At 57.1% G+C, this 24524-nt stretch overlaps 5 protein-coding genes across 6 annotated transcripts; 3 read left to right on the top strand and 2 right to left on the bottom strand.

Annotated features, from left to right (window-relative positions):
* The first annotated feature begins 2004 nt into the window (after positions 1–2004).
* On the top strand, positions 2005–7489 carry SYVN1 (synoviolin 1). Its single transcript, XM_036763642.1, has 16 exons — positions 2005–2159; positions 2296–2444; positions 2530–2622; positions 2758–2910; positions 3059–3107; positions 3595–3698; positions 3785–3911; positions 4004–4103; positions 4421–4486; positions 4573–4689; positions 4787–4950; positions 5099–5224; positions 5459–5560; positions 5678–5864; positions 5947–6104; positions 6197–7489. Exons 2-16 carry the CDS (start codon positions 2313–2315, stop codon positions 6301–6303), a joined length of 1785 nt encoding a protein of 594 aa, XP_036619537.1. The 5' UTR covers positions 2005–2159; positions 2296–2312; the 3' UTR covers positions 6304–7489.
* On the bottom strand, positions 7359–16459 carry MRPL49 (mitochondrial ribosomal protein L49). Of its 2 annotated transcripts, none has more exons than XM_036763663.1 (4): positions 16337–16459; positions 9117–9267; positions 8065–8189; positions 7359–7972 (listed from the first exon to the last, which is right to left on the bottom strand). In XM_036763663.1, exons 1-4 carry the CDS (start codon positions 16457–16459, stop codon positions 7826–7828), a joined length of 546 nt encoding a protein of 181 aa, XP_036619558.1. In that variant the 3' UTR covers positions 7359–7825. The 2 variants fall into 2 exon arrangements, with proteins under 2 accessions (XP_036619558.1, XP_036619557.1); XM_036763662.1 differs by lacking the exon at positions 16337–16459 and adding an exon at positions 11374–11494.
* On the top strand, positions 11689–14724 carry FAU (FAU ubiquitin like and ribosomal protein S30 fusion). The gene is made up of 5 exons (XM_036763664.1): positions 11689–11773; positions 11969–12051; positions 12194–12338; positions 14175–14230; positions 14560–14724. The coding sequence occupies exons 2-5, from the start codon at positions 11977–11979 to the stop codon at positions 14683–14685; spliced, it is 402 nt and encodes a 133-aa protein (XP_036619559.1). The 5' UTR covers positions 11689–11773; positions 11969–11976; the 3' UTR covers positions 14686–14724.
* ZNHIT2 (zinc finger HIT-type containing 2) lies at positions 16454–17725 on the top strand. The gene has a single exon (XM_036763648.1). It carries the CDS (start codon positions 16458–16460, stop codon positions 17607–17609), a length of 1152 nt encoding a protein of 383 aa, XP_036619543.1. The 5' UTR covers positions 16454–16457; the 3' UTR covers positions 17610–17725.
* Positions 17726–17794: 69 nt separating this feature from the next.
* On the bottom strand, positions 17795–22704 carry TM7SF2 (transmembrane 7 superfamily member 2). Its single transcript, XM_036763647.1, has 11 exons — positions 22623–22704; positions 22390–22463; positions 21617–21813; positions 21475–21529; positions 20857–21051; positions 20631–20734; positions 19531–19653; positions 19136–19304; positions 18793–18873; positions 18586–18708; positions 17795–18293 (listed from the first exon to the last, which is right to left on the bottom strand). The coding sequence occupies exons 1-11, from the start codon at positions 22679–22681 to the stop codon at positions 18133–18135; spliced, it is 1341 nt and encodes a 446-aa protein (XP_036619542.1). The 5' UTR covers positions 22682–22704; the 3' UTR covers positions 17795–18132.
* Between the last annotated feature and the right edge of the window lie 1820 nt (positions 22705–24524).

Below are 24524 nucleotides of genomic sequence, written 5' to 3'. Positions count from 1 at the left end.
TTCGGGAATATTCTTTTCCGTGTTGTTACAGGAAGCAACTCCTCAAGAAGGGCTCTTATCTTAGGGTCCAGAACTTGTTTTTAAAGACATTTTGATAAATGTATTTCTGTATAGTTGGTTTCCTTTGTAATTGTATGTTTTTTTACTTTATGCATTTTAAAGCATTATTGAGAAGGGATCCATTATTATCCATAATAATTAGCCATTATTTTGAGGTTTCACCACACACACAAAGGTTAAGACCCTCTGCCCTAAGGTTCACTATAAGATCCCACCATTAAGAATCTAGATCAGTTGCTCACCAGAACTATAGGCTAAAGTGATATAATCAATCCACACGTCAAGCCCTTCTTCCCCGGGGGGGGGGGGGGGGGGGGGCCCGAGAAGATCCCCAAGTCAGGGCACTGCCACACCTGTAGGGGAAGGCCCTAGCAGCACTACCGAGGGGGCAGCCTGCTGTTCACACTTGAGCAAACCTTACCCTTTGTTCTCTGAGCATCCAGGCTTCTAACTGCTTGAGGGATAAATAACTGCTCTGCAGGGCAAGATCTGGTCTTCAGGTCCAGGTACCCTTCTCCCAACTCTGATGTCACCAGGAGCTTTTGAATGACCAAGTGTTTGTGCCAACTCACAAGATGCTACATGGCTGGGGCTTCCCGCTTTGCACCCGGTGGTAACCGCCTGCCCCAATGCCCCTTTCCATAGTTTTACAGTGGCCTTGTTGCTACAGCCAGGCAGTTGGGGTCCAGGCAGACGAGGTGAGCCCTGCAGGAAGGGAGCAATGAATCCCGGGCAGTCAGGGCCGCCAGTATAGAGCAACCCTAGAGCTGGAGGGGAAGGATGGTGGCGGGGGGCGGGGCTGCCGAAATTAACAACTAAGGCCTTTCCCTCCGAGGTTACATTGTTTCCCTGCAGTCTTCGCCGGATGTGCAGGGTCTGCGCCGTCACAGTGGCAGGTCCCAGCGGGCCGACTGTAACCCGTAGGAGGACCTCGGTATTTGACAGAGATGTCCCGGCCTCTCTACCTCCCCTCCGCCAGCAGAAGGGACTGTGGGGGATCCGGAGGCAGGGACAGGGAAAGAGAAAGGCCGGGGAGGGTCTGGGCACAGAGGCGAGACGGTCAAGGTCACAAAGCGAGTCGGGACAGGTGCGAGCCTCCAGCTCGGCCAGCCTGCGCCCCATATTTTCTGATGGATCCGCCACCCTACGCAGCCCAGAATTCTAGGGCACTTCACGAATTCCTATTTCCTAATTCCGCGCCTTTGCCGCTCTCCAGCCCCCCGCAGTCTAGGCCTCGCGGCCACGCCCCCACCCTCTGAATCATCCACCCGAGTTGACAGTCGGCTTGGCTTCCAGGGTCGTTCCTCTTAGCAACAGCCATAGGAGGCCCGCTTTTTCTATTGGTAAATGGTCTTACATTTTTCATTGGTCCGCGTGCCTCTGATCTGACCAATCAAAGGCGGCCACGGCGACGCATCTCACTCCACAGACCTAAGAGGGGGGGTTAGAGATACAGATATTTTCCTAGCGTGAAGATGTTGCTCCGTTTCCCAAAAGACATGCGCTTTCCACAGCCTTTTATACATTCTTCGTGGTCTTGTCCGCTTCATTCTCTCGTCTTCCTCCCCTCCCCGGGGTCTCCCATCTCAAACTTCTTGGCTGTTCACCCCTGAGAATGGTTCAGCCCTCGGATTGCGCGCAGGGAGAGGGGCCTTCCTCCCCTCCCCCACCCCTTCCTGGCTGCGAAGGGTGAACTCCTCCTCTTGGTCGTCCGGGAGATACCATGTGTGACCCAGGAGGCGGGGGACACCCGACTCCCCTAGGGCCTGCGTCCCCTCAAAGGGGTTCCCCTTCGCTCCCCTTCCTCACTTTCCGCGGCACTCAAATCCCGTTAAGCTCAGATCGCTAAAGAGCTCTCTGGTGACCGCGGGGGACCAAGGGCCGGTGCACTTGGTTCGTCCCACGCCGCCGCCCGAGCGGCCGGAAGTGAGGTGTCTGCGGCTCGCACTTCCGGCGCGGAGGGGGTGGGGAGTGTTGTTAACTGGTGGAGCCGCCACCGCCCCCGTCACGGTCCCCGTCAGCGCTTCCCCGCCGCTGCCCGTCTTCTCGCAGCCGCCGCCGCCGCGGGACCAGCGGGCTCGGGAGCCCCGAGCTCCCCGGTGAGTGAGGGCGGGCCGGGGCCCGGGCGCTTCCCGTGCCGCGACCCCGGAGCCGGGGGGCCCTACTCCTGTCGGGCCCCCGCCCCGGACACGTGGGGGGGCGGCAGCCGTTCACACGCCCCCCGTCTCCCCCCAGGTCTCCCGGCCGGGGCCATGTTCCGCACCGCCGTGATGATGGCCGCCAGCCTGGCGCTGACCGGGGCCGTGGTGGCCCACGCCTACTACCTCAAGCACCAGTTCTACCCCACCGTGGTGTACCTGACCAAGTCCAGCCCCAGCATGGCCGTGAGTGCGGGGCCGGGGGCCGGGGGGCGGCGGTGGGGGGCGGGGAGGGCGCCCCTCACCCTGCCCCACCTCCGCCCGCCCCCAGGTCCTGTACATCCAGGCCTTCGTGCTCGTCTTTCTGCTGGGCAAGGTGATGGGCAAGGTGTTCTTCGGCCAGCTGAGAGCTGCCGAGATGGAGGTGAGATGGGGGGACCCGGTGTGGAGTACTGGAGGACTAAGCGTCGGGGCGCTGGGGGATGTGGAGGGCCCAGGGTCGGGGTGCTGGAGCACCAGCTGTCAGGATCCGTGAGGGTCTTGTCCCATCCCCACCCAGCACCTCCTGGAGCGCTCCTGGTACGCAGTGACGGAGACCTGCCTGGCCTTCACGGTCTTTCGGGATGACTTCAGCCCTCGGTTCGTGGCGCTCTTCACCCTCCTCCTCTTCCTCAAGTGTTTCCACTGGCTGGCTGAGGATCGAGTTGACTTTGTGAGTGAGGCAGGAAAAGGCAGTGGTAGAGAGGGGGGACTAGGATGTGGAGATGGAGAAATGGGAATCACAACCATAGAGAGTCCTGGGCAAAGCCCAGAGGAGAAAGGAATGGCTTCCCTCATGCCACTTTGTTCTTCTCCACCAGATGGAACGGAGCCCCAACATCTCCTGGCTCTTTCACTGCCGAATTGTCTGTGAGTGGCCCCTGGACACAGGAATTGAGTGAACCTGTGCTGGGGGGGGCGGGGCAGGGAATGCCAAGGAGTTTGTTGCCCTCTGTAAGTGCGGAGGGGAGCAGAGGCCATCCCCATGTACCTCCCCCACCCCTGTGAATGGTACTGAGAACAGAACTCAGCCTCTGCCTGCCCCTGAGACTGCAGCTGGACCAGAAAGCTAATTTGAGAAGTTCATTTGCATTCTTTACCGCCCCCCCCCCCACCCTGTTCTACTCCAGGGCACCTCAGCTGCCTTAAGTCCCAAAGAGACTTCCTCATGTTCTGCCTGCTTACCCAGGAGTCTGGGCTGTTGCTGTTCTCCTTCAGGGTAGGCTGGGAGTTCCCAGAGGGCACCTGGGGCTCCCACCTCCCCTGACACTAACCCCAGGGCCGAAACATCTCAGAAAAGGAAACCAGCCCAACTGATGCCTGCCCCAACCTTATGCCTTCCCTCAATCCCCTACAGCCCTCATGCTCCTCCTGGGTGCCCTGGACTTCCTCTTTGTCAATCATGCCTATCACAGCATCCTGACCCGGGGGGCCTCCGTACAGCTGGTCTTTGGCTTTGAGGTACCGATGGGGCTGAAGGGGAGGGAAAGGGGGGGGCCGAGGGGCCCAAGGGTCCTCTCTCACAGCTGCTACCCTTCCTTTTTCAGTACGCCATCCTGATGACCATGGTTCTCACCATCTTCATCAAATACGTTCTGCACTCGATCGATCTCCAGAACGAGAACCCCTGGGACAACAAGGCCGTCTACATGCTTTACACAGAATTGTTCACAGGTGAGCTCCCTAACGCTGCCTCCTTGGGTGGGGGCAAAATGAGGCCTCCCCATGCCCTCAGCACTTCCACATGCGCTCCTCCTTCCTTTCAGGCTTCATCAAAGTTCTGCTTTACATGGCCTTCATGACAATCATGATCAAGGTGCACACATTCCCACTCTTTGCCATCCGGCCCATGTACCTGGCTATGAGGTAGGCTTCTCACAGCCCACACAGCTGGCGATGAGGAGCTGCTTGAAGGCAGGGACTTTGTAGTAGGGAGCCATTGAGGCTTCATGAGTAGCACCTGCTCAGCCTGTCCTGGAGCAAGATGGGGGAGCAGGGAGACCCCTGGGAAGTCTAGGAAATCAGCTGAGGATGAAGTGCTGGGGGCCTGAGTGGTTAGAAGGGGTGGGCGCAAGAGTTCAGGAAGGGTGGTCAGGGTGTAGAGGTTGAGCTGGCCGGGGGGGGGGGGGGGGGGGGGGGGGGGCGGGGCGCCCTGACCTCACCAGCCCATCTTGTCCTCACAGGCAATTTAAGAAGGCGGTGACTGACGCCATCATGTCTCGCCGGGCCATCCGAAACATGAACACACTGTGAGTGTTCCCTCTTAGTGTGAGCTGCTCCCTTCCATGCCCAGGGCCCCAAAGGCTCTGGCTCACTTGGGCTGGTCCTTCCTCAGGTACCCGGATGCCACGGCCGAGGAGCTTCAGGCCATGGACAATGTCTGCATCATCTGCAGGGAGGAGATGGTAACTGGCGCCAAGCGGCTTCCCTGCAACCATATCTTCCACACCAGGTGAGGTGGGGGGCACTGGTGCTGGCTGCTGGAGCCCCAGGATGGAGGCAGGTGCCAGGCCTGAGTGTTCTTTCTGCCTCGGCTTCCACTTCTACAGCTGCCTGCGCTCCTGGTTCCAGCGGCAACAGACCTGCCCCACCTGCCGAATGGATGTCCTGCGGGCCTCACTTCCCGTCCAGTCCCCAGCTGCCCCGGAGCCTGCTGAGCAAGGCCCCCCACCTGCCCCCCACCAGCCCCCCATCCTTCCCCAGCCCCCCAACTGTAAGTACCCCAGGCCTCCACAGACCCAGTAACCCCAGGGAGGCCAGCCATGTGTCCTGCATGTTGCCTCTCCTTCCTTCCATCTTGAGGTCTGGAGTTTTTGGGTCCCTGTCCTTTTCTGTTTCATACCCTCTCCTTCTCATTGCAGTTCCCCAAGGCCTCCTGCCTCCATTTCCTCCAGGGATGTTCCCCCTGTGGCCTCCCATGGGCCCCTTTCCCCCCATGCCGCCCCCCAGCAATGCAGATGTCCCACCTGCCTCACCTTCCACCTCGGGTGAGTCTAGTTGAGTGTCAGAAAGCAGCTCTGTCTCCTAGATTGTTTTTGGTTGTGATGGGTGTTGACATGGGCCTCTTTTGCGGCAGTGGGGAGAAGGGAGCCTGGGTTCAGTAGCCCTGGGCCTGAAACAGAAGAAGGCCCTTGCTCCTCACCTCCCGGGTGTGGGGGATGGGAGGAGAGCCAAGATCTGAATCTGCTTCTAAACGGTCTGTGTACATTTGCTCTTCCCAGCCAATGCCTCTCGGCCCACTGGCTCTGTCCCAGAGCCCCCGGCAGCTCCTGGCTTTCCCTTCCCTCCTCCCTGGATGGGCATGCCCCTGCCTCCACCGTTTGGTAAGTCAAGGCCCTTTGGGCTGTCCCAGAGCAGGCTAAGGTTTGTGGGACAAGGATGCTTGGGCTCCCTCAGGGCCTTGGTCAAGCAGCTTGGCACACCCTCTTCTTGCTCTACAGGGTTCCCCCCCATGCCAGTGCCCCCAGCAGGCTTTGCAGGCCTGACCACTGAGGAGCTGCAGGCCCTGGAGGGCCATGAGCGACAGCATCTGGAAGCAAGGCTACAAAGCCTTCGAAATATCCACACCCTGCTGGATGCTGCCATGCTGCAGATCAACCAGTATCTCACTGTGCTGGCCTCCCTGGGGTAAGGCCTCCAGGCTGGGCGGGCTAGGTTAGACTGGAGGGGTCAGGGCCTCCGATGACGCCTCCTCCGCTTCCTCCCTCAGCCCTCCCCGACCTCCTGCCCCTGCCAGTCCCCCTGAATCGTCTACACCTGCTGCGGCAGCCTCCTCTTCCACCAGCATCCCCAGTTCGGAGGCAACGCCCCCCTCACCAGGAGCCTCCCCACTTCCTCCTGAGCCGGTGCAGCAGCAGCCAGGTCCATGTAAGGAATCCTGGGGGAGAAGGCAGGGGCACACAGGAGTACCTTGGTCAAGCTTGACCTTTTCCATGACCTTTGACCCTTCCCTCTCCCAGCTGCTGAGACTGTTGGGGCCGAGGACCTGCCGGAAGATGCAGAGCCTGACGCGGTGGAGCTGCGCCGCCGCCGCTTGCAGAAACTGGGATCCCCTGCTTCTCATTGACGCTGCCCAACCTCATTCTACTCCCCAACCTTGTGTTTTGACTGTGGTGCCCTTGTGCGTGGGTGAGAAGTGGATCCCACCGCCAAGTGCCGTCTCCTCTCTCACCAGGCTTTGGAAAAGAATGGGAGGTTCTGACCCCAACTCATGCCACTTGGGAGCTCTTGTATCCAAGTCACATGGCTTGGCCTGTTTCCTTGCCCACTGGAGTGGGCTGGAGGCCTGGTGGCTCAGCCTCCTTCCTGACCCTTCACCCACCCCGCTGCAGCCTCCCTTAACTCCAGGTAGAGTTGGAGCTGTCAAGGTCGTTGAGAACCCACTTTCCTGCCCTATTTATTGCTCCTCCATTTGGGGGGCCTGGGAGAAGAGTGGACACTGAAGACATACTCCCTGAGGAGCTGGAAAGGCCAGCTCGAGGTAGAGGGAGTATTCCCTGTTCCCAACAGTATTAGCTCTAGCTCCCAGGGGCTCGAGGTGAGCAGGCCTTCAATTGGCCCCACCTCCAACAGTCTCTTTATAGAATCAGTAGTGCCCCATCGTCCTCCCGTCCATGTCTTACAGGTGACCACGTCTCAGGAAAGTGAGTGCCAGGCTAGGCTGGTTGTAGCCTGCACCTGTGGGCTCCCCTCCCCTCCCCAAGCTGACTGGACGGGATGTTGGAAGCACCTGGTTCCAGTCTGGTGTGATGAGGCTGAGCCTGTCTGTGGCCAAAAGGTCGTTTTTCTTATCCCCAGGCTGGGACAGAACAAGGCCAGCCTCTAAACCAAACACAATCGCATGCAGGGAAGCATCCCCTGCTTTCTGAAATTTCTTGATTGGGGTGGGGGGAGGGAATTTCTTGTTTCTGTCTTTTGGTTAAAACCCAACCCCAAAGCTTGTTTCAGATGTAAACAGCACCCATCCCAGCAGGGAGGGGAGGGAAAATTGCTCATGGTGTCTCCAGGTTAGGCATGGTTCTGCAGTGGGGAAGGGGGTAAAGCCAGGACTAGGCCTCACCTCATCCACACTCCCCTTTCCTTTGTTCCCCTTTGTTTTTGTGTGTTACAAAAGTTGCTGGAGACAGTTTCAGATTATTTAATTTGTAAATATTGTACAAATTTTAATAGCTTCAATTGTATATACGGCCGAAATAAAAAACTTGCATTAAAGTTGGTGCCAGGTTGTGACGTGGTACCCCTCCCCCTGGGCATTGGTGGTGTTTTGTCTTCTTTATGACAAGCATGTCTTCCTAATGATGCTGTGGGGTCTGGATTCATTTTCTCACTTGTTCATAGTCCACAGGCCAGGCAGGTGGGCACCCCCTTGCCTAGGGCCTCTGCCATCTCTTAACATTGGCCACATGAAGTTCCCTGAAAGATTCCCAACTGGGGGTGAAGAGTCAGTTCTTAGAATAATTCTGATAAACCCCTTCTGCTCGGAGTCCCCTTGGAGACTCCCAGCCACAAATGGGGAGCAGCAGGGGTGCCGCTGGGCCTCTATAGGTTGGTGTCAGCACCCCTCTGGGGCCTGGTTTGCCCTCTGACCCTCAGAAGCCCTTCTCCAGAAGCCAGGCTTTGAGTTGCTGATCAAAGTAACCCTTGATACGCAGGGTTCCAGTCACCTCGTTGACCTGTGTCACGGGCGTCTTACCCGTGAGCGGAGTCAGGAATTCTTCCACATCTTTCTGCAGGGCCTGGGGGCAAAGAGAAACCAATCAGGTCCAGCGCTTGCCACTGCTCCATATCCCGTGTTTCCCAGTCCTTGGCCCAAGACCCTCCTACTTACCCAAATGTCCCCCTCCACCTTACGGATCAGAGTCATTTGACGGTTGCCATGTGTGAGCTCGGTGTAGACAGGGACGTTGTGCATCCGGGAACGGCGAATGAAGTAGGGGAGATCTGGTGGGGGGTCTGTGCCAGAGAGAGCAGCGCGCATTTAGCTGAGGTTCCCCTGGCCTGAGATCTTAGACCGGAAGGGATCTGAGTGCTTATTGCAAAGATGAGGGCTGTCCTGGGTCCTGCTTTGAGGATAGGCTTGCACAGAACAGAGCTGAGCATGCCTGGACCTTCACATCTGGGTTCAGTCAGTCAGGCATTACTGATTAATGTGTCAGGCACTATGCTAAGCACCAGGAGAAGACATCCCCCCAACTTCGATCTTCAGAGACAAAACCCGGGGTATCATGGACTCTAGGGTATGAAGGGTGGCCCTCCTCTGCTGCTCCCCCAACCCTCCGCTTTAATCTCCTGGATTTGGAGCAATTTCCTGGGCTTGCTAAACAACCACAGAGGGAGCAGTGGGCAGGGTCTGGAGGATCATCAGAACACACAGTAATCTAGAGCGGCTTTCCTGGGTATCTTTCTAGAGGGCCAAGAATTTCCATGGGATCTTGATTTCGATACACCTGACTTCCTTTGTGATCCTGTGTATTTTACTTTGTGCATTTAAACGCTTTTTTAGTTCAGTCCCAAAAGGACAAGAACCCGTGCTCTGATCCCTCCCATGTCTTCTCTCCCAAGGAGTGCTCATGAGGCCAGATGGACGAGGGAAATCCTTGGACCTGGGCCATAGGCCAACCACATGCGATGAGCTGATCTTTACTGTGGGGTTTGGCTCACAGTTCTGAGGCTGACCAAATACTCCAACCCACTGGAAAGAGCACAGGGTTCAAATCCTGACTCTTGCTACTTGTATGACCCTTGGACAAGCCTGCAGGTTTCCTTGAGAATGAAGGGACCAGAAGAGATTTTTCCTAGGGTCTCTTGCACTGAAAAACCCAACTTTCTTCCTGCAAGCCCCTAGGAGCAAGCCCATAGCCCAACTCCCTGCTTGCTCACCTTTTGGAGGCTGCCAGCCACTCGGTGTGGGGTAACTCTTGTGTCTGGGGGGTTCTGGGATGCCAGCAGGGGGGATGAGGCGTTCCACAAATTTGTACTCTTCAGTGGACTCCACAATTCCAGGGTAGGCAGATGGCTCCTGGGTCTGGCTCTGAGACAGAGACATCAGTCTTCCCCAGTGCCCACCTGATACCTGATACCCACCACGAAGCACCAAGGCAGCAAGGCTGCAAGGTATGAACTCCTCAGCTTGGGACCTGCAGCCTTCACAACAGGCTTCCAACCGACGTTTTCAGTCTCACCTAAGGAAACTAGCCATTCATTGCTCCTCTCTCCCCAGGATATAATCTCAGGGGCTCATTTTCCTCATCTGGAAATGGGAAGATCAGACTCACTCCCCTCCAATATCCCTTCCAGCCCCAACGTGGGTGCACCTTCTACCTGCCTAGATGCCTTCACCTCGACTCCAATCCCACGTGCCTGAGGTGGCCTTGGAGGAAGAACTGACCTGTGGTCTAGCACTCACTTAGTAAGCACCTGCTGCACACAGGGAACCTGGCCCAGCTCTAGAGGAGATCCATAGATCAATCAGTCCCTAATGAGCAAAGGGCATGAACAAACCGTTCCCAAAAGAAACGCAACCTAGTAAAAGATTATCTGAAAAACAGCTCTAAGCCACTACTAACAAAAGAAACACAAGTCAAAGGTTCTGCCTCACAAGCAACAAATCAGCAGATGACCCAAAAATGCAAACAGTTAATGTTTCAGCTGAGGGACCTCCAGCCAATCATCCCGGAGTTACATTAAACAGTGCCCAGAGCAAGGGGTCCCGCTGCCAGCCACAGCCATCTCCCAAAAGACCCCACAGGCACTAAAACAGCTGTCAGAAGACCCCGGGGAGTCCTGGATCAGCTAGTCACCAGCCAGATTCTCTCCTTCATTCCTCTCCAGATCCTGCTTCTGACCCCCCAGATTTCTTTACTTGTCATCCCCCAGCAGCCTCCCCCCCACCCCAAGATGCTTCTTCTCCCCTGGCTTCTCACTTTGAAGATCTGCTCACTCTGAATACCCCTTTCTCGGGGTCCCTACATCCATTTCACTGACAGCCCAGGCCAGGCACATTGACACCTCAGTCCCCCTCCAGGCTTTGTCCTGGACCCTGCCCCCAGGTGTGTACCTTCTTCTGCTCCCTCCCTTTTACTCGAAGCTGCTTGAACGCAGGGTCCTAGCACGGGCCTGATGGACCTACTCTCCAGCTGTGTATCCTCAGCAGGCACACAATAAATGTTCGGTGGTTGTCCTTTGGTCTAGAAGAACACTACAACGATGTCGCTACGTTGGTTACAATGTGTCAAGTGTGGGTGATCAGAGCAACACGAGCTGCGTGCGAAGGCTCTGCCCGGTCGGCAAGAGTGGTGCCGTGAACATCGGGGCTGGAGGCGCCGGCCTGGACCATCCTCTCACCTCCTGCATCCGGGTCGGCCCTCAGCCGTCCCCACTCCTAGCTCCCCTCGACCCTTCTGCCCTTGAAAGCCCCCCTTGGAAACAACCCCCAGCCTAACCTCACTTCAACAACCCAACATCTATTAAGCTATACACACACACACACACACACACACACACAGTGGCAAGGCCGCTTAGGGAGCTGGGTTCAAGTCCTCCCTCTGATGCCTCTCCACACCGGGTCCCGGGAGAAGGCAAACGAGAACACGTGGGGCCCGTGGAAGAGCCATACCCGGGCGCGCATCCCCGACCCGGGGAGGGGGAGCGGGGTGGGGGGCGGGGCGTTAAGCCCCTTGTTTCACAGAGGAGGAAACTGAGGCCCGGAAGAGGCCAAAGCCACACCCGACATCCGGGCCCTGGACCCCAAAGTCAGCCGCGGCCAGGCAGCGTTTATTAGGCGTTTACTACGTGCCGGGCGTACCGGAAAAGGGCCCGGACCGGGGTTCAAGCGCGGCTACACCGCGGGTCCCCGGCGTGACCTTGGCCTTTGTGGGTCTCAGTTCCCACCCCTAAAATGGGGGCAGGGTCCTGGGACCTCGGAGGTCTTTTCCAGCGCTGACACGCTAAGGGTCAGGGAAATCAGCAGACCCGGGCTTCTCTGGGCCTCAGTTTCCCCATTTACACCCATGGCGGCCGGGGAAGAGGCTCTGACGCTCCAGGTTGTAAACGACGCTTGGAGATTGGACTCCTCGAGGGGGCTCCATTCTCTCCCCCTCCCCCACCCCGCCCCAGACAGAGGTGAAGCCGCGTTCACCTGCCAGCGGAGCCCGCAGACCGGGCGTTCACGCAGTCCGCAAGCCTTCAGCCCGGTGCGGAGGGCGGACGCCACGACCGCCACCGCCATACCTGAGCTTCGTTGCATCTGGCTGAGGACTTCCGCCTCCTCCGTAGCCCCACCCACTGCCCACCCCGCGCAGGCGTAGATGAGCGCGGATCCCGGCCCCGCCTCCCCTTCCGTCGAGTCCGCGCCGGTTCTAACGAGTGACTTCCTCCCCTGCGTCCTGCGATCGCTCCGATTGGCTGAAGGGGACGTGCGCGTCCGTCTGCGCAATCACGCAGACGACGCGGAGGGACGAACGTGCGCGCCCCCGCCTCCGGCCTCTCTTTCTGGTCTCCATCTTCACCGCGGCGGAAGCAAGACGAGCGTGTCCGAGGTAAGTGCGCGGCCCGAGGCCGGGGAAGCGGGGAGGCCGAGGCACGAGGGGGCCCCGGGCGGGGCGATCATCCGGCCCGACCCTTCCCGGTTCCGGCCTAGGCCTTCTCTCCTTCCCCGGGGCTCTGCTCGCCTCCTTGCCGGCCCTTCCCCGGGCCCGGGCCGGGCCTCAGCCGCCTCTTCTGTGTCCCCGCAGTCGCCACCATGCAGCTGTTTGTTCGCGCGCAGGCTCTGCACACCCTCGAGGTGACCGGGCAGGAGACCGTCGCCCAGATCAAGGTAAGCGCGGCCGGGCCGCCATTCCCTCCCCCCACCTCCCAAGGGAGGGTCCCCTCGGCTCGGAAGGAGGGAGAGAAGGGACCCAGTCCCCCCGCCTCCGCGCTGGGGGCAGCCCCGAGCTCGGTGGTGTCCTGTCTTGCAGGCCCATGTGGCGTCTCTGGAGGGCATCGCCCCCGAGGATCAGGTCCTGCTCCTAGGTGGCTCCCCGCTGGAGGATGAAGCGGTCTTAGGGCAGTGCGGGGTGAAGCCCCTGTCCACCCTGGAAGTGGCTGGCCGCATGCTAGGAGGTAAGGGATCCTGCCACTGGACACGCTTTTTAATGTGTCCTCCCGGCCAACGTAGAAAACGCAAAGTACATTCTCCCTTTCCCCATGCCCGTCACCTACCTATTGAGCGCCTCACCTCTGGCCTGGCAGGCAGCCTTCATTTCCGGTCAAAATAGTAACAACCTTGGCAGGGAGGTATTGCTCCATTTTACAGGTGAGGAAACTGAGGCACAGGTGTTTTGGCTCTGTCCACAGTCATACCGCCAGTGAGCAGGATTTGAACTTGGACTTCCTGATCCCAAGTCCCATCACCATCCACCCAGTGGCCTTCTTGAATGGTGATTGATCTTTGCCGTGATCAAAGTTTAGAGTCCTTGCTTTTTACAAAGCGGGTGTTACAGCCTAAATTATTCTGGTTCCGTTTACTTCACTCTGCAATCCATTGAGAGACATGGGAGACACTGGCCCAACAATGCCTGTGCCCCATCAGCAAAGCCGAATTGAAGTAGCTCAAGGAAGGCATGGTGCACAAATGTAGAGAATCTACCCCAAATGTTCACATCAATTATTTGTGCCTGATCTGTGGCAGAGCATTCTGACCTAGTATTGGCCTGATCCTACAGGCTGAAACTGTACTCTAGCATAGTGATGTCGTTTTGGTCCTCTTTGAGAAGAAAGGACAGCAACCAACCAGCCAACTTCCCTAGGCATCAGTTCTGCCTAAGTCCTGGCTCCATTTTTAATTTCTTAAAATCACAGTAATAGTCTGTCACATTCACGTACCATGGATTTGTTCAGCCATTCCTCAGTTTCTAGGGCCCTGCTACTTTACCAGCTTGAGGCCTCCAAAGCTGCTTTAGATAATCTTGTACATATAGGTGTTTTCTTTTTGGTATCTTTCATCTAGGCTTAGTATGGCTTTCTTTGGGCCAAAGGGCTTGCATAGGTTCCAGTTTGGCTGGACCAGCTCACAGGCCCACCCTCATTGTGCCTCTTCTCCCATCACCCTTCAGTTTTCCTATTGAATGCAGGAGGAACCTCAGAGTTGCTTTACTTTGCATTTCTAATTATTAGTGATGCCAGGGACTTTTTATTTTGAATTCTTTGAGATCTGCCTGCCCAGTTTATCATTTGGGGGATGGTTCTTACTGGTCCTTATACAGCATGGTAATAAGGCCTCTACTTGTGAAGCTTTCTTTAGATCTCCCCCCCACCACCACCCTTTTATTGCTTTCTCTCTCATCTTTGCTGTATTGGATATTCGTGCAAAAACTTTTAATTTATGTAATCAAAATTATCCATTTTGCTTTTTCTTATCCTCTTTATTCCTTGTTTGGTCGTGATTCTTTCCTGAAGGTAATCTCTCATTCTTCACATTTGTGATTTGACCCTTTGTTTCTAAGTCAGGTACTTATTTGTACCCTGAAGCAAATACTGTGAACACTTAATTGCAGCAGGTGCTCATCTTGGAGCTCTCGGGTCCTTAATATGGCAGTATTTATGCCCTTATTCCAATTGGTGCTGACTGCCTAGACAGAGCATTTTCTCCCCTTGACCATTTTATTGTGCAGTGGTTAACAGCATTGACTTAATCAGATAAACAATTCCCATGGAGTCAGTTCAAGGGTTTTTAACCCTGAAATCCTAAGTCCATGGATTTTTAGTGGTTTTTTCTCTTTGGAGGCATCAAAAACAGTGATGGAGAAATACGTACTTTTTTGGAGCTTTGAACTAAAGGCTAGTTCATTCCCAGATTCTGCAGTTTTAGCACTGGTCTGCCGATTGACCCTGTGAAAGCTTAAAAGTAGTATTACGTGTAATTCTCACGATTTATGTTTGTCTCATTTCGCCCCTCAGGTAAAGTCCATGGCTCTCTGGCCCGAGCTGGAAAAGTGAGGGGTCAGACTCCCAAGGTGAGCGAGGGTTTGGGTGGGGCTATTTGAATTTCAGTCACCCTGCCCTTGATTGGGTGGGGTGGAAACAGTCCAGGAAGCCTGTCTGCTTCCTTTACTTTGCCTTATCCCTCTCACATCTCCCATTTTAACAAGACTAAGCTTTGGGAGAGCAGGGACAAGTTAACTACGTGGTGAATGAACAAAGCCTTTATTGCTTACTTTAAACAAAGTATGGTGGATATAAATAGTCTCTACTCTCCTGACTCATGGTGCAGAGTGAATATACATCAGCCAGTGCCCCAACATCACATATACACGCCTGGCTACCTAACTTGTCTTATTCCCAGGTGGCCAAGCAGGAGAAGAAGAAGAAGAAGACTGGGCGTGCTAAGAGGAGGATGCAGTACAACCGACGCTTTGTCAATGTAGTGCCCACCTTTGGAAAGAAGAAGGGTCCCAATGCCAACTCCTAATCCCCTGGTACTTTCCCTAATAAAGCCGCTATGACTCTACTGAGACTCATAACTGATTTTCTGGGGAATGGGTGTTTACAATCCTTGAAGAAAAGTGAGGGAAGAGCAGAAAAACCAGGGCACTAGCAAACAGAATTGGGTGGGGGTCTGGAATTGGAGGAATTGTCTGAGAAAGTTGCCCTAAGCTTTCCTTCTGAGTTTGGTAATTTCTTGATAACTTTCAACACTCAACCTCTACCAGTTTTTGACTGATTAGTTGAAACTGTGAAGAAAACAAAAAAATTGGGGCCCTGTTCTGCAAAACTCTAATCCAGTATCAGATACTGACCCAGGGAACGCCCCAAACTTTCTAATTTCTGAAGCAATAATGAAGTTTGTTTTGCCTACTTCAACAATGGAAAAGCGGTTTTGTCAGTGTTAAACCAACAGGGAAATGGGGCAACTATTAGTACAGAGTTGTGCTAGGCCTGAGTTGGGTAGTTTCACAAAAGGATGTTGGGTCCATTTACTCTATGCGGTTTGGTGGAAGAGGGGCTGGAGTTCAAATGCTAATCCTTTCAGGCATGACCTAAGGGCCAGCCTATTTAGCTATATTGCTGTCGGCAAGGATCCAAATCCTGGGCTCTTGGCACCACACCTCATCAGACTTGGAGCAACTGAAGGTCGACAGGAATAAACCCTTCCAAAGTTTATAAAAATTAGCAAGTGCAGAAGGGTGGGGAGAGTCAGCATCTGAAAAGCAGGGGAGTTTAATGGACTGGAAGCAACATGAATGTCACTGATCATGGCCACCAAGAAAGCTTGGTGTCAGCCAGCAAGACTTCAGTTCCACTGTCCTCTGCCTTAGCCAGACCCCCGTGGCCTGTTCAGCTCTGGAAGGACAAATTAACAGGCTAGCAGGAGGCTGAAGATTACAACGATGCCCAATAAACAGCCAGCTGCACTTTGGTAGCAAAGACCTGGAAACAGGACTGGTGCCCATTGAGGCATCTGCTCAATAGCTGTTACATGAAGGTTTTTGTTCAGTCGTGCAATTCTTCATGACTCTGGTTTTCTTGGCAGAGATACTAGAGTGATCTGCCACTTCTCCAGCTCACTTTAGGGATGAGGAAACTGAGGCAGTTATTTGTCCAGGGTCATCGCTAGTAAATGTCTTAAGTCATATGTGAACTAAGGTCTGACTCCAAGCCCAGCTAGCCTGCGCCACCTAGCTGCCCCTTAAATGAATACAAAAATCTTAATAAACAAAGGAGGGCTTCACAAATGAAGCCGGAAGAGTCGGGAATGCAATTACCGTGATTACCGCAACATATGCGGAATGTCAGCCGCGCAGTTAGGGCCGGATGCCCCGGCCCTGCCCCGGCGGTCCAGGAGAGTCGCCGGCGCTCCCACACGAGGCGTCTGTTTCTTTCCTGTTAGTTACAGGAGAAAGCTCCGGAGAAGGGGGGAGGAGCGGGGAATGTCTGCACGAAGGGCCGGGAAGCAGGATTAGAACTGTCCCGGGCGGACACGGGAGGCCTGGCCTTCTTTCCTAAAGTAGAGTGTTCCCCATCGCACAAGGGTTTCAAACCCCGTGGTCGGAGGCCCCCTGGAGGTTATTACCCTGAAGGTTCAGCTAGAAATAGATGCCTCCGCGCTACGCGCGCAGCACCCGGGTTCCTGCTCGGTCCCGCCCACCAAACTTCAAAAGCCAATAGGAACGCGGCGGAAGTGCCTTGAAGCCGGGCGGAGAGCGGCAGGCCGCACTTCCGGGCCCCGCGAAGGCCGTTGCCATGGAGCCCGCGGGATCGTGCGGCCTGTGTCCTCCGGGAGAGGCGAGGCCGGCGCGCTACACCTGCCCCCGCTGCAACGTGCCCTACTGCTCGCTGCCCTGCTACCGGGCGCACGGGGCGTGCGCCGAGGCCTTCTACCGTGACCAGGTGCTGGGTGAGCTCCGCGGCCGCACCGCCTCGCCCAGCCGCCTGGCGGGTGCCCTGCGCCGGCTGCGGCAGCAGCGCGACGCCGAGGCGCCGGAGGAGCGCCAGGGCCCAGGGGGCCTGTGGGAGCGACTGCAGCCCGCCGAAAAGGCGGCCTTCGAGCGGCTCCTGAGCCGGGGCGAGGCCGGGCGGCTGCTACCCCCGTGGCAGCCGTGGTGGTGGCGCGGCGGGGCTCCGGCGCCGCTGCTGGAGGAGCTGCGCGTGCGCGAGGAAGGCGCCGAGGAGCCCGCGCCCGAGCCCGACTCCGCCTCCGCCTACCAGGACGTGCCCGAGCCAGCGCCCGCGCCGCCGCCCGTGCCCAGCGCCATCCCCACCTTGGCGCGGCTCAGCGGCGGCCGCGCGCCCTCGCCCCTACTGCGTTTCCAGCTGCCCAACGTGCTCTTCGCCTACGCGCACGCGCAGGGCCTCTACCACGGCGGCCTCGACGACGACCCCGCGCTGCTGCCGGAACTGTGTGCTACCGTGCTGGGCGTGGCCGGCGCGCTCGGCGCCCGCCAGGCCTTCCAATCCACCAGCGAGGCGCTGCACGCGGCTGCGCATGCGCTGACAAACGGCACGCACCCGCCAGGGCCGCTGGGCGCGCGGGGCGCCATGCGCGAGGCTGCGCGCCTCCTGCTGGGTGAGAGCGCGCAGCCCGGCGTGCAGAAGGGCTACTGCCTGGCGGCGCTGTCGCAGCTGGCGCGCGCATTTGGGCGCGCGCGCAACCTCGTGCCTGCGGGCGAGCTGCGAGAGCGCCTCTACCGGGCGCGCAAGAAGTGCCAGTACCTGCTGGCGTGGACCAACGAGCACGAGGACGCGCTCACGCCGCTGGCCTTGGACTGTGCGCAGGAGTACCGTGCCGAAGACGAGGAGGCCGGCCAAGTGGAGGCCCTGAGCGGGGAGCTGGAGCGCCTGTGGGGGGGCCCGCGCCCCCCGGCCCAGAGGACCCTGATCCAGGAGCTGGCCTGAAGGCAGCTGGCCGCCCCCTCCCTCAATAAAGCCACCTGGACCCTGACCCCGCCTCTTGAGCTCCATCTGTCGGCCTGCGTTCTGCCCCGCCCCCAATAAAACCACCCTGACACTGACCCTGCCTGCTGGTCTCTGTCTGTCCCGCCCTGCTCCCACCCCAGGGCGCAGGGAATGACCACTTCGGACACATCCATCGGCAGAGCTCTATTCAGAGGCTTCCCCCAGCTCCACTTCCCTCCTTTCATGGGAGGAACCTCTAGTCATTCACGAGTCCATACAGCCCCTTCTCCCTCAGAGGAGGAAACTGAAGCCCAGAGTGGGCATCTGACTAGCCCAAGGGGGCAGCGAGCGCCAGAGGCAGCGTCTTCTGCCCCTAGGCATCACCAGGATGGAAGGGGCAGAATGCAGGTGGGCATTTCTTCCAGATGATCGAAACCCACCCCTTTTTTAAACTGGCCACGCTGTCTAGGAGGGGGAGCAGCGGGCAGGTGCCCACAGCTTGTTCCTTCATGGGGCGGACTGCTCAGTAAACGTAGGGTACTATACGGTAAGGCACCCTGGCACAGTATTCCCGCCAGGCCAGGCCATACTTCTGCAAACACTGGCGCTCATCCCGGTCCTCCCGGTGTACCAGTAAGATGGTGAAGTACACGATGTAGAAATAGGGAAGCAGGTGTGTTACCCCTGCCAGAGGAGGGGGGATGGCTTCAGCTTCTGGACAAGGAGTCAGTCTCCCACAGGAGGTCACCCTGCCGAGCCCAGTCCGGGGTGGACTGCCTCCAATCCCCACCCCATTCACTGAGCCAGCCTTTCCTACCCCCCTTCCTCAAGTGTCAACTGGAATCAAGAACCTGAAGCCTCTCCCCCTGCCCTGTGACCCCATCAGGGTGGGGCCAAATGGTCTTTGCTCTTGGTGTGCCCATCCCCCCCATAACCCCTGGCAGCCAAACCTTTCTTCTCATTACAGCCAACTCACCGCAGGGCAGGGACCAGGCCAGAGCCATGATGAGGTCTCCGAGGTAGTTGGGATGACGGACCATACCCCACCACCCTGATACCAGCAGGCGCTTCCCAGTAGCTGTGGGGATGGTCTCAAGGCCTGGGGTAGATGATGGGAACCAAAAATCAAATAGAAGCCCAAACTGTCCTGGCACACTCCTCATGTCCCTAGGTCCCAGCTCACCAGCTACACTGGGGTCAGAAGGGTCCCTCCGGAAGGTATTTTTCTGTGTGTTGGACCCGCGAAAGATAAAGTAGCCAATCGCTGTGGGAGAAAGAAAGGCCAGATTTGAAAAAGTCTGAGAAGGTGAGCCTTCCTCCCAGGCCAGCACTCGCCAAGGCCCATCCCCAACTAGACTATGAGATGTCAGGGTTGGATGGAACCTTAGGCATTTCCAACCCCCTTGTCATAGAGCTGAGGACACTGAGGCCCAAAGAGAAGTAAATTGACCAAGCCCCCACAGTTCGCAGAACTGGGACTAGAATCCAGGTCCCCAATTCCTCTAGCCCCTTCTCCATTAACTAACCAAACAGCAGACAAATGGCCCCAGCCACAGGCAACTCCAAAGACTGGGGATGATTCAGAAGGAACTGGGCTTGAAGACTGTAGATGAAGGGGACCCAGGCCAGGTCCCCAAAAGCCAGCATGAAGCCAAAGCCATCATGGATGATGTCCATGGTGGTAAGAACTGCCTCCTGTTAGGAATGGTTGTCAGAGCCTGAGAAAACAGTTCCCCTTGTCTCCCTTCACCCCCATATACCCTGTACCTCCTGCCCTAACCCATGCTCCCCACCCACCTCCCAGGGTTGTTAGGAGAATCCAGTGGGATGCCCCTTATTATAATTGATGATATGGTATCTAACATCAACTCCCTACCCCTAGGGCCCAGAATGCAGACTGCCCGGTCTCCACTGTCCTTACCTCATTCCAGAGAGCATCCACCACGTAGAGAAGCTGGAAGGCATTGACCAGCCCCATGGCCAAGGAAGGCCAGCCCTCCCGGTGTTCAGCCTCCCGCAGCAGCAGAGCCAGGTTGATGAGGGCCTGAGCAGAGAAGAGGGCTCAGCTTGAGTGGGGCTGTCCCTGCCCTAGTCTGCCTCCTGCACTGGAGTCAGCCCACATTTCTGTGGACCCTCAGAACCTGCCTGGAGCAAGCTGGACTCAGTCCGAGGGCATCAGGAAAGAATCCGGCAGCCAAAGCCCAGAGTCAGGAAGACCTGAGCTCAGAGCTAGCCTCAGACACTTAGACACTGTATGGCCCTGGGCAAGTCACCCAACCATTGTCTGCCTCAGTTTCCTTAACTGTCAAATGGGGATAACAGCGCTGATTCCTCAGGGTTCTTGTGAGGATCGAATGAGAGCATCTGTAAGGTGCTAGGACAGAACAGGCCTACAACAGTGTCGGCCAGTATTATCATTGCTTTGTTAGACACTGGAGCCCCAGGTCCCAAGCTGAGCTGCTTTTCCCAGGCTTCTGTGTCCTCTCCACTGGGCAGTTTCTCCTTGCCTTCCATCCCCCTCCCCCACCCTTTATCTCTGGTAATCTCCCTCTACTTCCCTCCCCCGAGTCAGAGGTTCAAATAACAAATTGGGAAATCTAGGGGAAAGGCACATGGCAGAGATCACCGAGAACAGCAGCTAACGAAAATGTATTGTTCGGCCTCGGCCAACTTGTGACGCCTTTCGGGGTTTTCTTGGCAGACGTACTGGAGGGGTTTGTTATTTCCTCCTCCAGCTGGTTTCACAGATGAGGAAACTGAGGCCAACAGGGTGAAGTGACTTGCCCAAGGTCACACAGCTAGTGAGTGTCTGAGGCTCAATTTGAACCCAGGAACGTTCAAGGCTTCCTGCCTGGTGCTTGACCCACTGCAAGGCCACCTAGCAGCTCCAGGGAAAATTTCTCAGCCCTATACTATGCCCAAATTTATTCACATGTTTTAAAGCTTTCTTCAAACTCGTTGTTTGCCTGAGCCTTCCTTACCAGGAATCTGCTGAGCCCGTGGCTGGGAGTTAGCCCTTACCCAACCAATCATCCCTGGACGCAGCTCACAAAAATACTTGAGGTCAAAGGATCCGAATCGGGGGTTCAGTTCTCGGCCAAGGAAGAAGTCATAGATGATGTTACCTAGAACAGGAAGGCAGGTAGTCAAGAAGGCGAGGTGTTTACTCAGCACCCGTTCCAGACCCACTGAGGGCCTAGCTCAGTCTCTGTGCACTCCAGCTGTCTGGAAATCACTTGGGTCTCACCTGAATTCCCCCCAGGGGCAAGGGCTGAGGGGGGCACTGTGAAGGACTTGAGGTAGAGGAAGAGGCTGAGGATGAAGGCTGTAACAGTGGCTGCCGAAGCCAGCGGCAGGAGCAGCTCTGAGAGGCTCCCAAGGGGCAGACCCCCTACCAGCCCCAGCCCCACCAGCAGAGCTGTCAGCCCTAGGCACCAAAACCCTGGAAAAGAAAGCCTGGGTGCTCAGTCTCAGGACAAGAGGCTATCCCATTCCCAGCTCCCCCACCCCCAAATCCAGGGCCCTGGCCTTGGGAGAGCCTCCCCTAAGCCACCATGGAAGTCCTCAGGACCCATCTCTCCACTGCTCTCGGGGGCCTAGGCAGGCTGAATAAGAGATGCAACCTGTGGGCAGCATCTCAGACACAGGATCTGTACCTATGGGGGGCGTTGATCCCTATGCTGGGGTTCAGGCCACTTTCCAAGGATTGGTTTCACCTCCTGGTCTAGGCTTAGAAGCCCACCTTATGGGGGGCGATGGAGGCAGGGAAGGCTTGGCCTGTACTCCCCCCAACCCCCCTTCCCCAGCACAGCCTAGGCAAGGACATGGCATGAGGAGTGAGTCCAGGTAGGAGGTAGATTGGCACCATTAATTGGATATTGCAGGTGGCTCTTGTCCTTCAGCATCATGCCCTCAGATACCTGCAGAGGACAGAAAGTGCTCTGAGGACCCTGGCTCCCCATTTCCCCATCTGCCTGACCCCGCTCCTCCTGGCCTCTGCCTCTCACCTTGCCCATGGGCAGCAGGTACAGTGTGGCCTGCAGCCCCAGCCAGAGTAGAAGCAGCAGCAGAGCCCAAGGACTCCAGAAGGCAGATACTGGGGGCAGCTCGGAGGGCAGGCTGAGCAAGCTGCAGGGGCCTGAGTGGCAGGTGAGGAGCAGGTGGAAGAGGACCACGGGGAGTAGCAGCAGCATGGCAGCTGTCCCTGCAGGGAGAAGCAGCTCCAGGAGCTTCCCATCATGCCACCCCCTCCTGCCAGCTCAGTGCCTTACCCAGGGGCCCCCAAACTCCAGCTAGAGCAATACAGCCCTGCCCAGAAGATCCACCCACTCCATCAGCTGGCCGGCCTCCTTACCCAGGGACACCCCCCAAACTTAAGCTGCGGAGCCCAGCTGTGCTCCCCCAGCCAGTGGGATCCTTACCCACCCCACCCCCATCGTCCCCTCCCCCAACCCACGTCCTCCGCCAAAACTCCAGCTGCAGAAACTTTGCCTTGCCCAGGAGATCTACCAGCTCCATCAGCTGGCCCGCCTCCTTACCGAGGGACCCCCCCCAAGAAAACTCCAGCTGCAGAGCCCAGCCCTGCTCCCCAGTCGTCTGATCTTTACCCAAAACCCCGCCCGCCCCCCCCCCCCTCCAAAACTCCAGCTGCAGAAATCTTGCCAGGCCCAGGAGACCCACCCGCCCCCGTCAGCTGACCCACCTCCTTACCGAGGGACCCCACAAAAAAACTTCCAGCTGCAGAGCCCTGCCCTGCTCTCCCAGCCGGTCCGATGCTTACCCAGGGGCCCCCCAAATTCGAGTTCGTCTGGGCGCGGGGAAGTCTGCTGAGAAGCCATGGTTCTCGATCCGGGCCTGAGAGAGAGAAAGACAAAGGACCCCCGGCTGAGAGAGCCAGAGGGCGCAGACGGGGCAGCTCGGGGACAGCTGAGGAGCACCCACAGGAGAGTTGACCCAGCGGCTGCTGACAAGGGGCAGTCAGGGCCGGTAGCGGGGGCAGGGATTCCTGCGCACCTCCCGATCTCTCGGTCCCAGCCCCTGCTCATCCCGGCCTGGCCATCCTCCTCCCACATCCCGGGCTCCAATCCTCGGGGCCCTGGTCACCCGTCAGCCAATCCTCGTCCGGTGGGGGCGGAGGCAGGGCCGGGCTCCGGACCTGCCGGCCTCGCCATCCGGCTGGGATTGGCAGGGATGGACAGCGCCCCCGCCCCCAGGCCCGCCCCGCACCTGCTCCTGCCCGTCCTCGTTCCTTGTCTTTTCGCGGTCCCACCCTACCTGCGTGCACCCTCCGGGCTGTCCAGGTTGGCTGGCCAGCCCGTCCTTCCTGCCCGGAGCAGAGCCGAGCCGAGCCGAGCTACCCCGGGCTGGAAAGGCAGCCGGGCTGGGGCAGAGTGGCCTGGGATACGGGAAGGACCTGGACTGGAATCCTGCAGCTGACACTGAACACACGTTTGACACTGACAGTAGACCCGCGACAGCTGGCGGACACCGTCACCTCTCCCCTGCTCAGGGGGCTCATCTGTAAGATGGCGGCGGGGTCCAGAGAGCCCTGGGCCACCGACTGGCGGTGCGGCTCCAGCCGGTCACCTCCCCTCTGCCTCAGTTTCCTCGTCTGTAAAATGGGGTGATAAAAGCACCTCCCTCCCAGAACTGTTGTGGGGATCAAGTGAGATCATGATTGGGGTTATTGCGGTAGCTACAGGGGAGTCTGCCTGCCTCCTCCAGTCCGTCCTCCTCCCAGACACCAAAAACAGCAGGTCTGATCCTGGCACTCCTCAACTCCAGCCCTGTCGCCTCCAGGATCAGATACAAAACGCTCTGCTCGGCATTCAAAGCCCTTCCTAACCTCACCCCCTTCTTACCCCCCGTCGCCTGGAAGTCCCACGAACAATACCCCCTTGGCTCTGGGCATTCTCTCTGGCCATCCCCAGGCCTGGACAGGCTCTCTCCCCTCTCCTCGCCGATCTCTGAGCTCCGCTCCTTCCTTAAGGCCCAACTAAAATCCCCCCCCCCACCCCCCCCCCACCCCTGTCTACGGGAAGGCTTCCCCAACCCCTCTTTTTTCCAGGGCCTTCCCTCCGTTAATCATCTCCACGTTTATCATCTGTAGTTTGCTTTGCTCTTTGCACGTTTGCTCATTAGCTTACGAATTCCTTGAAGGTAGGGACTGTCTTTTTGTATCCCTAGTGCTTGGCGTAGTACCTGGCACATAGTAGGCACTTAATAAATGTTTATTAATTGATTAAAATGGGCATAAAGACTTGCCAAGGTCACACTACTAATAGCCAGAATTTTCCTCACATAGGTTGTAAGATAAGAGTGCTATAGGAACATTTACAATTGTGATTATTGGAGTTCACAAGACTTGGGTTCGAATCTTGGCTCTGGCACTGTGTGACCCTGGGTGAGTCACATGCCCTCTCTAAGCCTGTTTTCTCATCTCAGCCGCAGGAAGGTTTGGTTCTTGCCCCTATCCCTGCCCTTGGTCAGAGCCTGGTAGAGCCCCCCAGAGCATGGGTTCTGCCCATGAAGCTGTCAGGAACCCAGAGTCAAGACTTCCCCATGGAGAAGCCCTGGAGGGACTCCTAGTGGAAACAGCTTGACTCCATTGTCTACCTGGCTGCAGAATAAAGAGTTTATGCCCCTGGCATTGTGCCCAGCACACAGTTGGGGTTTAATAAATGTTTGTTGACTTGACTTGGTGCCTAGATTTGTTGCCTTAAAGGCCACCCTTTCTGACCTCTAAAGAAGCATGGTCACCAACATTAATTCCCAGCCCTACTCTGTATTCCAAGAAGCTGGCCAGCCACCCCGACTGAAGAAACCCCTGGAAACAGAAAGGAAAGACAAGGAAGTGATTCTCGATCCCCACGAGACACCCCATCACCCACTTCCAGCCACATGGAGCCTCATCTG

This window comes from Trichosurus vulpecula, chromosome 6 (assembly GCF_011100635.1).
Source record: "Trichosurus vulpecula isolate mTriVul1 chromosome 6, mTriVul1.pri, whole genome shotgun sequence".
NCBI lineage: Eukaryota > Metazoa > Chordata > Mammalia > Diprotodontia > Phalangeridae > Trichosurus > Trichosurus vulpecula.
Note: the sequence above shows the minus strand (reverse complement) of the source record. Positions and strands in the feature narration are given on the sequence as shown.

Excerpts from the sequence above, each read along its gene's own strand:
- MRPL49 (XM_036763663.1), bottom strand. The coding sequence starts at position 16,459 with ATGGCAACGGCCTTCGCGGGGCCCGGAAGTGCGGCCTGCCGCTCTCCG. Across the intron at positions 8,190-9,116 it reads TGGCTGGCAGCCTCCAAAAG|ACCCCCCACCAGATCTCCCC; the intron begins GTGAGCAAGCAG and ends TCTCTGGCACAG. Across the intron at positions 7,973-8,064 it reads AGGTGGAGGGGGACATTTGG|GCCCTGCAGAAAGATGTGGA; the intron begins GTAAGTAGGAGG and ends CTTTGCCCCCAG.
- TM7SF2 (XM_036763647.1), bottom strand. The coding sequence starts at position 22,681 with ATGTGGGAGGAGGATGGCCAGGCCGGGATGAGCAGGGGCTGGGACCGA. Across the intron at positions 19,654-20,630 it reads GTCCAGGGATGATTGGTTGG|GCCCTCATCAACCTGGCTCT; the intron begins GTAAGGGCTAAC and ends TTCTCTGCTCAG. Across the intron at positions 18,294-18,585 it reads GGCCTGGTCCCTGCCCTGCG|GGGTAACACACCTGCTTCCC; the intron begins GTGAGTTGGCTG and ends CTCCTCTGGCAG.
- ZNHIT2 (XM_036763648.1), top strand. The coding sequence starts at position 16,458 with ATGGAGCCCGCGGGATCGTGCGGCCTGTGTCCTCCGGGAGAGGCGAGG.
- SYVN1 (XM_036763642.1), top strand. The coding sequence starts at position 2,313 with ATGTTCCGCACCGCCGTGATGATGGCCGCCAGCCTGGCGCTGACCGGG. Across the intron at positions 4,951-5,098 it reads CCTTCCCCAGCCCCCCAACT|TTCCCCAAGGCCTCCTGCCT; the intron begins GTAAGTACCCCA and ends TTCTCATTGCAG. Across the intron at positions 5,561-5,677 it reads GCCCCTGCCTCCACCGTTTG|GGTTCCCCCCCATGCCAGTG; the intron begins GTAAGTCAAGGC and ends CTTGCTCTACAG.
- FAU (XM_036763664.1), top strand. The coding sequence starts at position 11,977 with ATGCAGCTGTTTGTTCGCGCGCAGGCTCTGCACACCCTCGAGGTGACC. Across the intron at positions 12,052-12,193 it reads AGACCGTCGCCCAGATCAAG|GCCCATGTGGCGTCTCTGGA; the intron begins GTAAGCGCGGCC and ends CCTGTCTTGCAG. Across the intron at positions 14,231-14,559 it reads TGAGGGGTCAGACTCCCAAG|GTGGCCAAGCAGGAGAAGAA; the intron begins GTGAGCGAGGGT and ends TCTTATTCCCAG.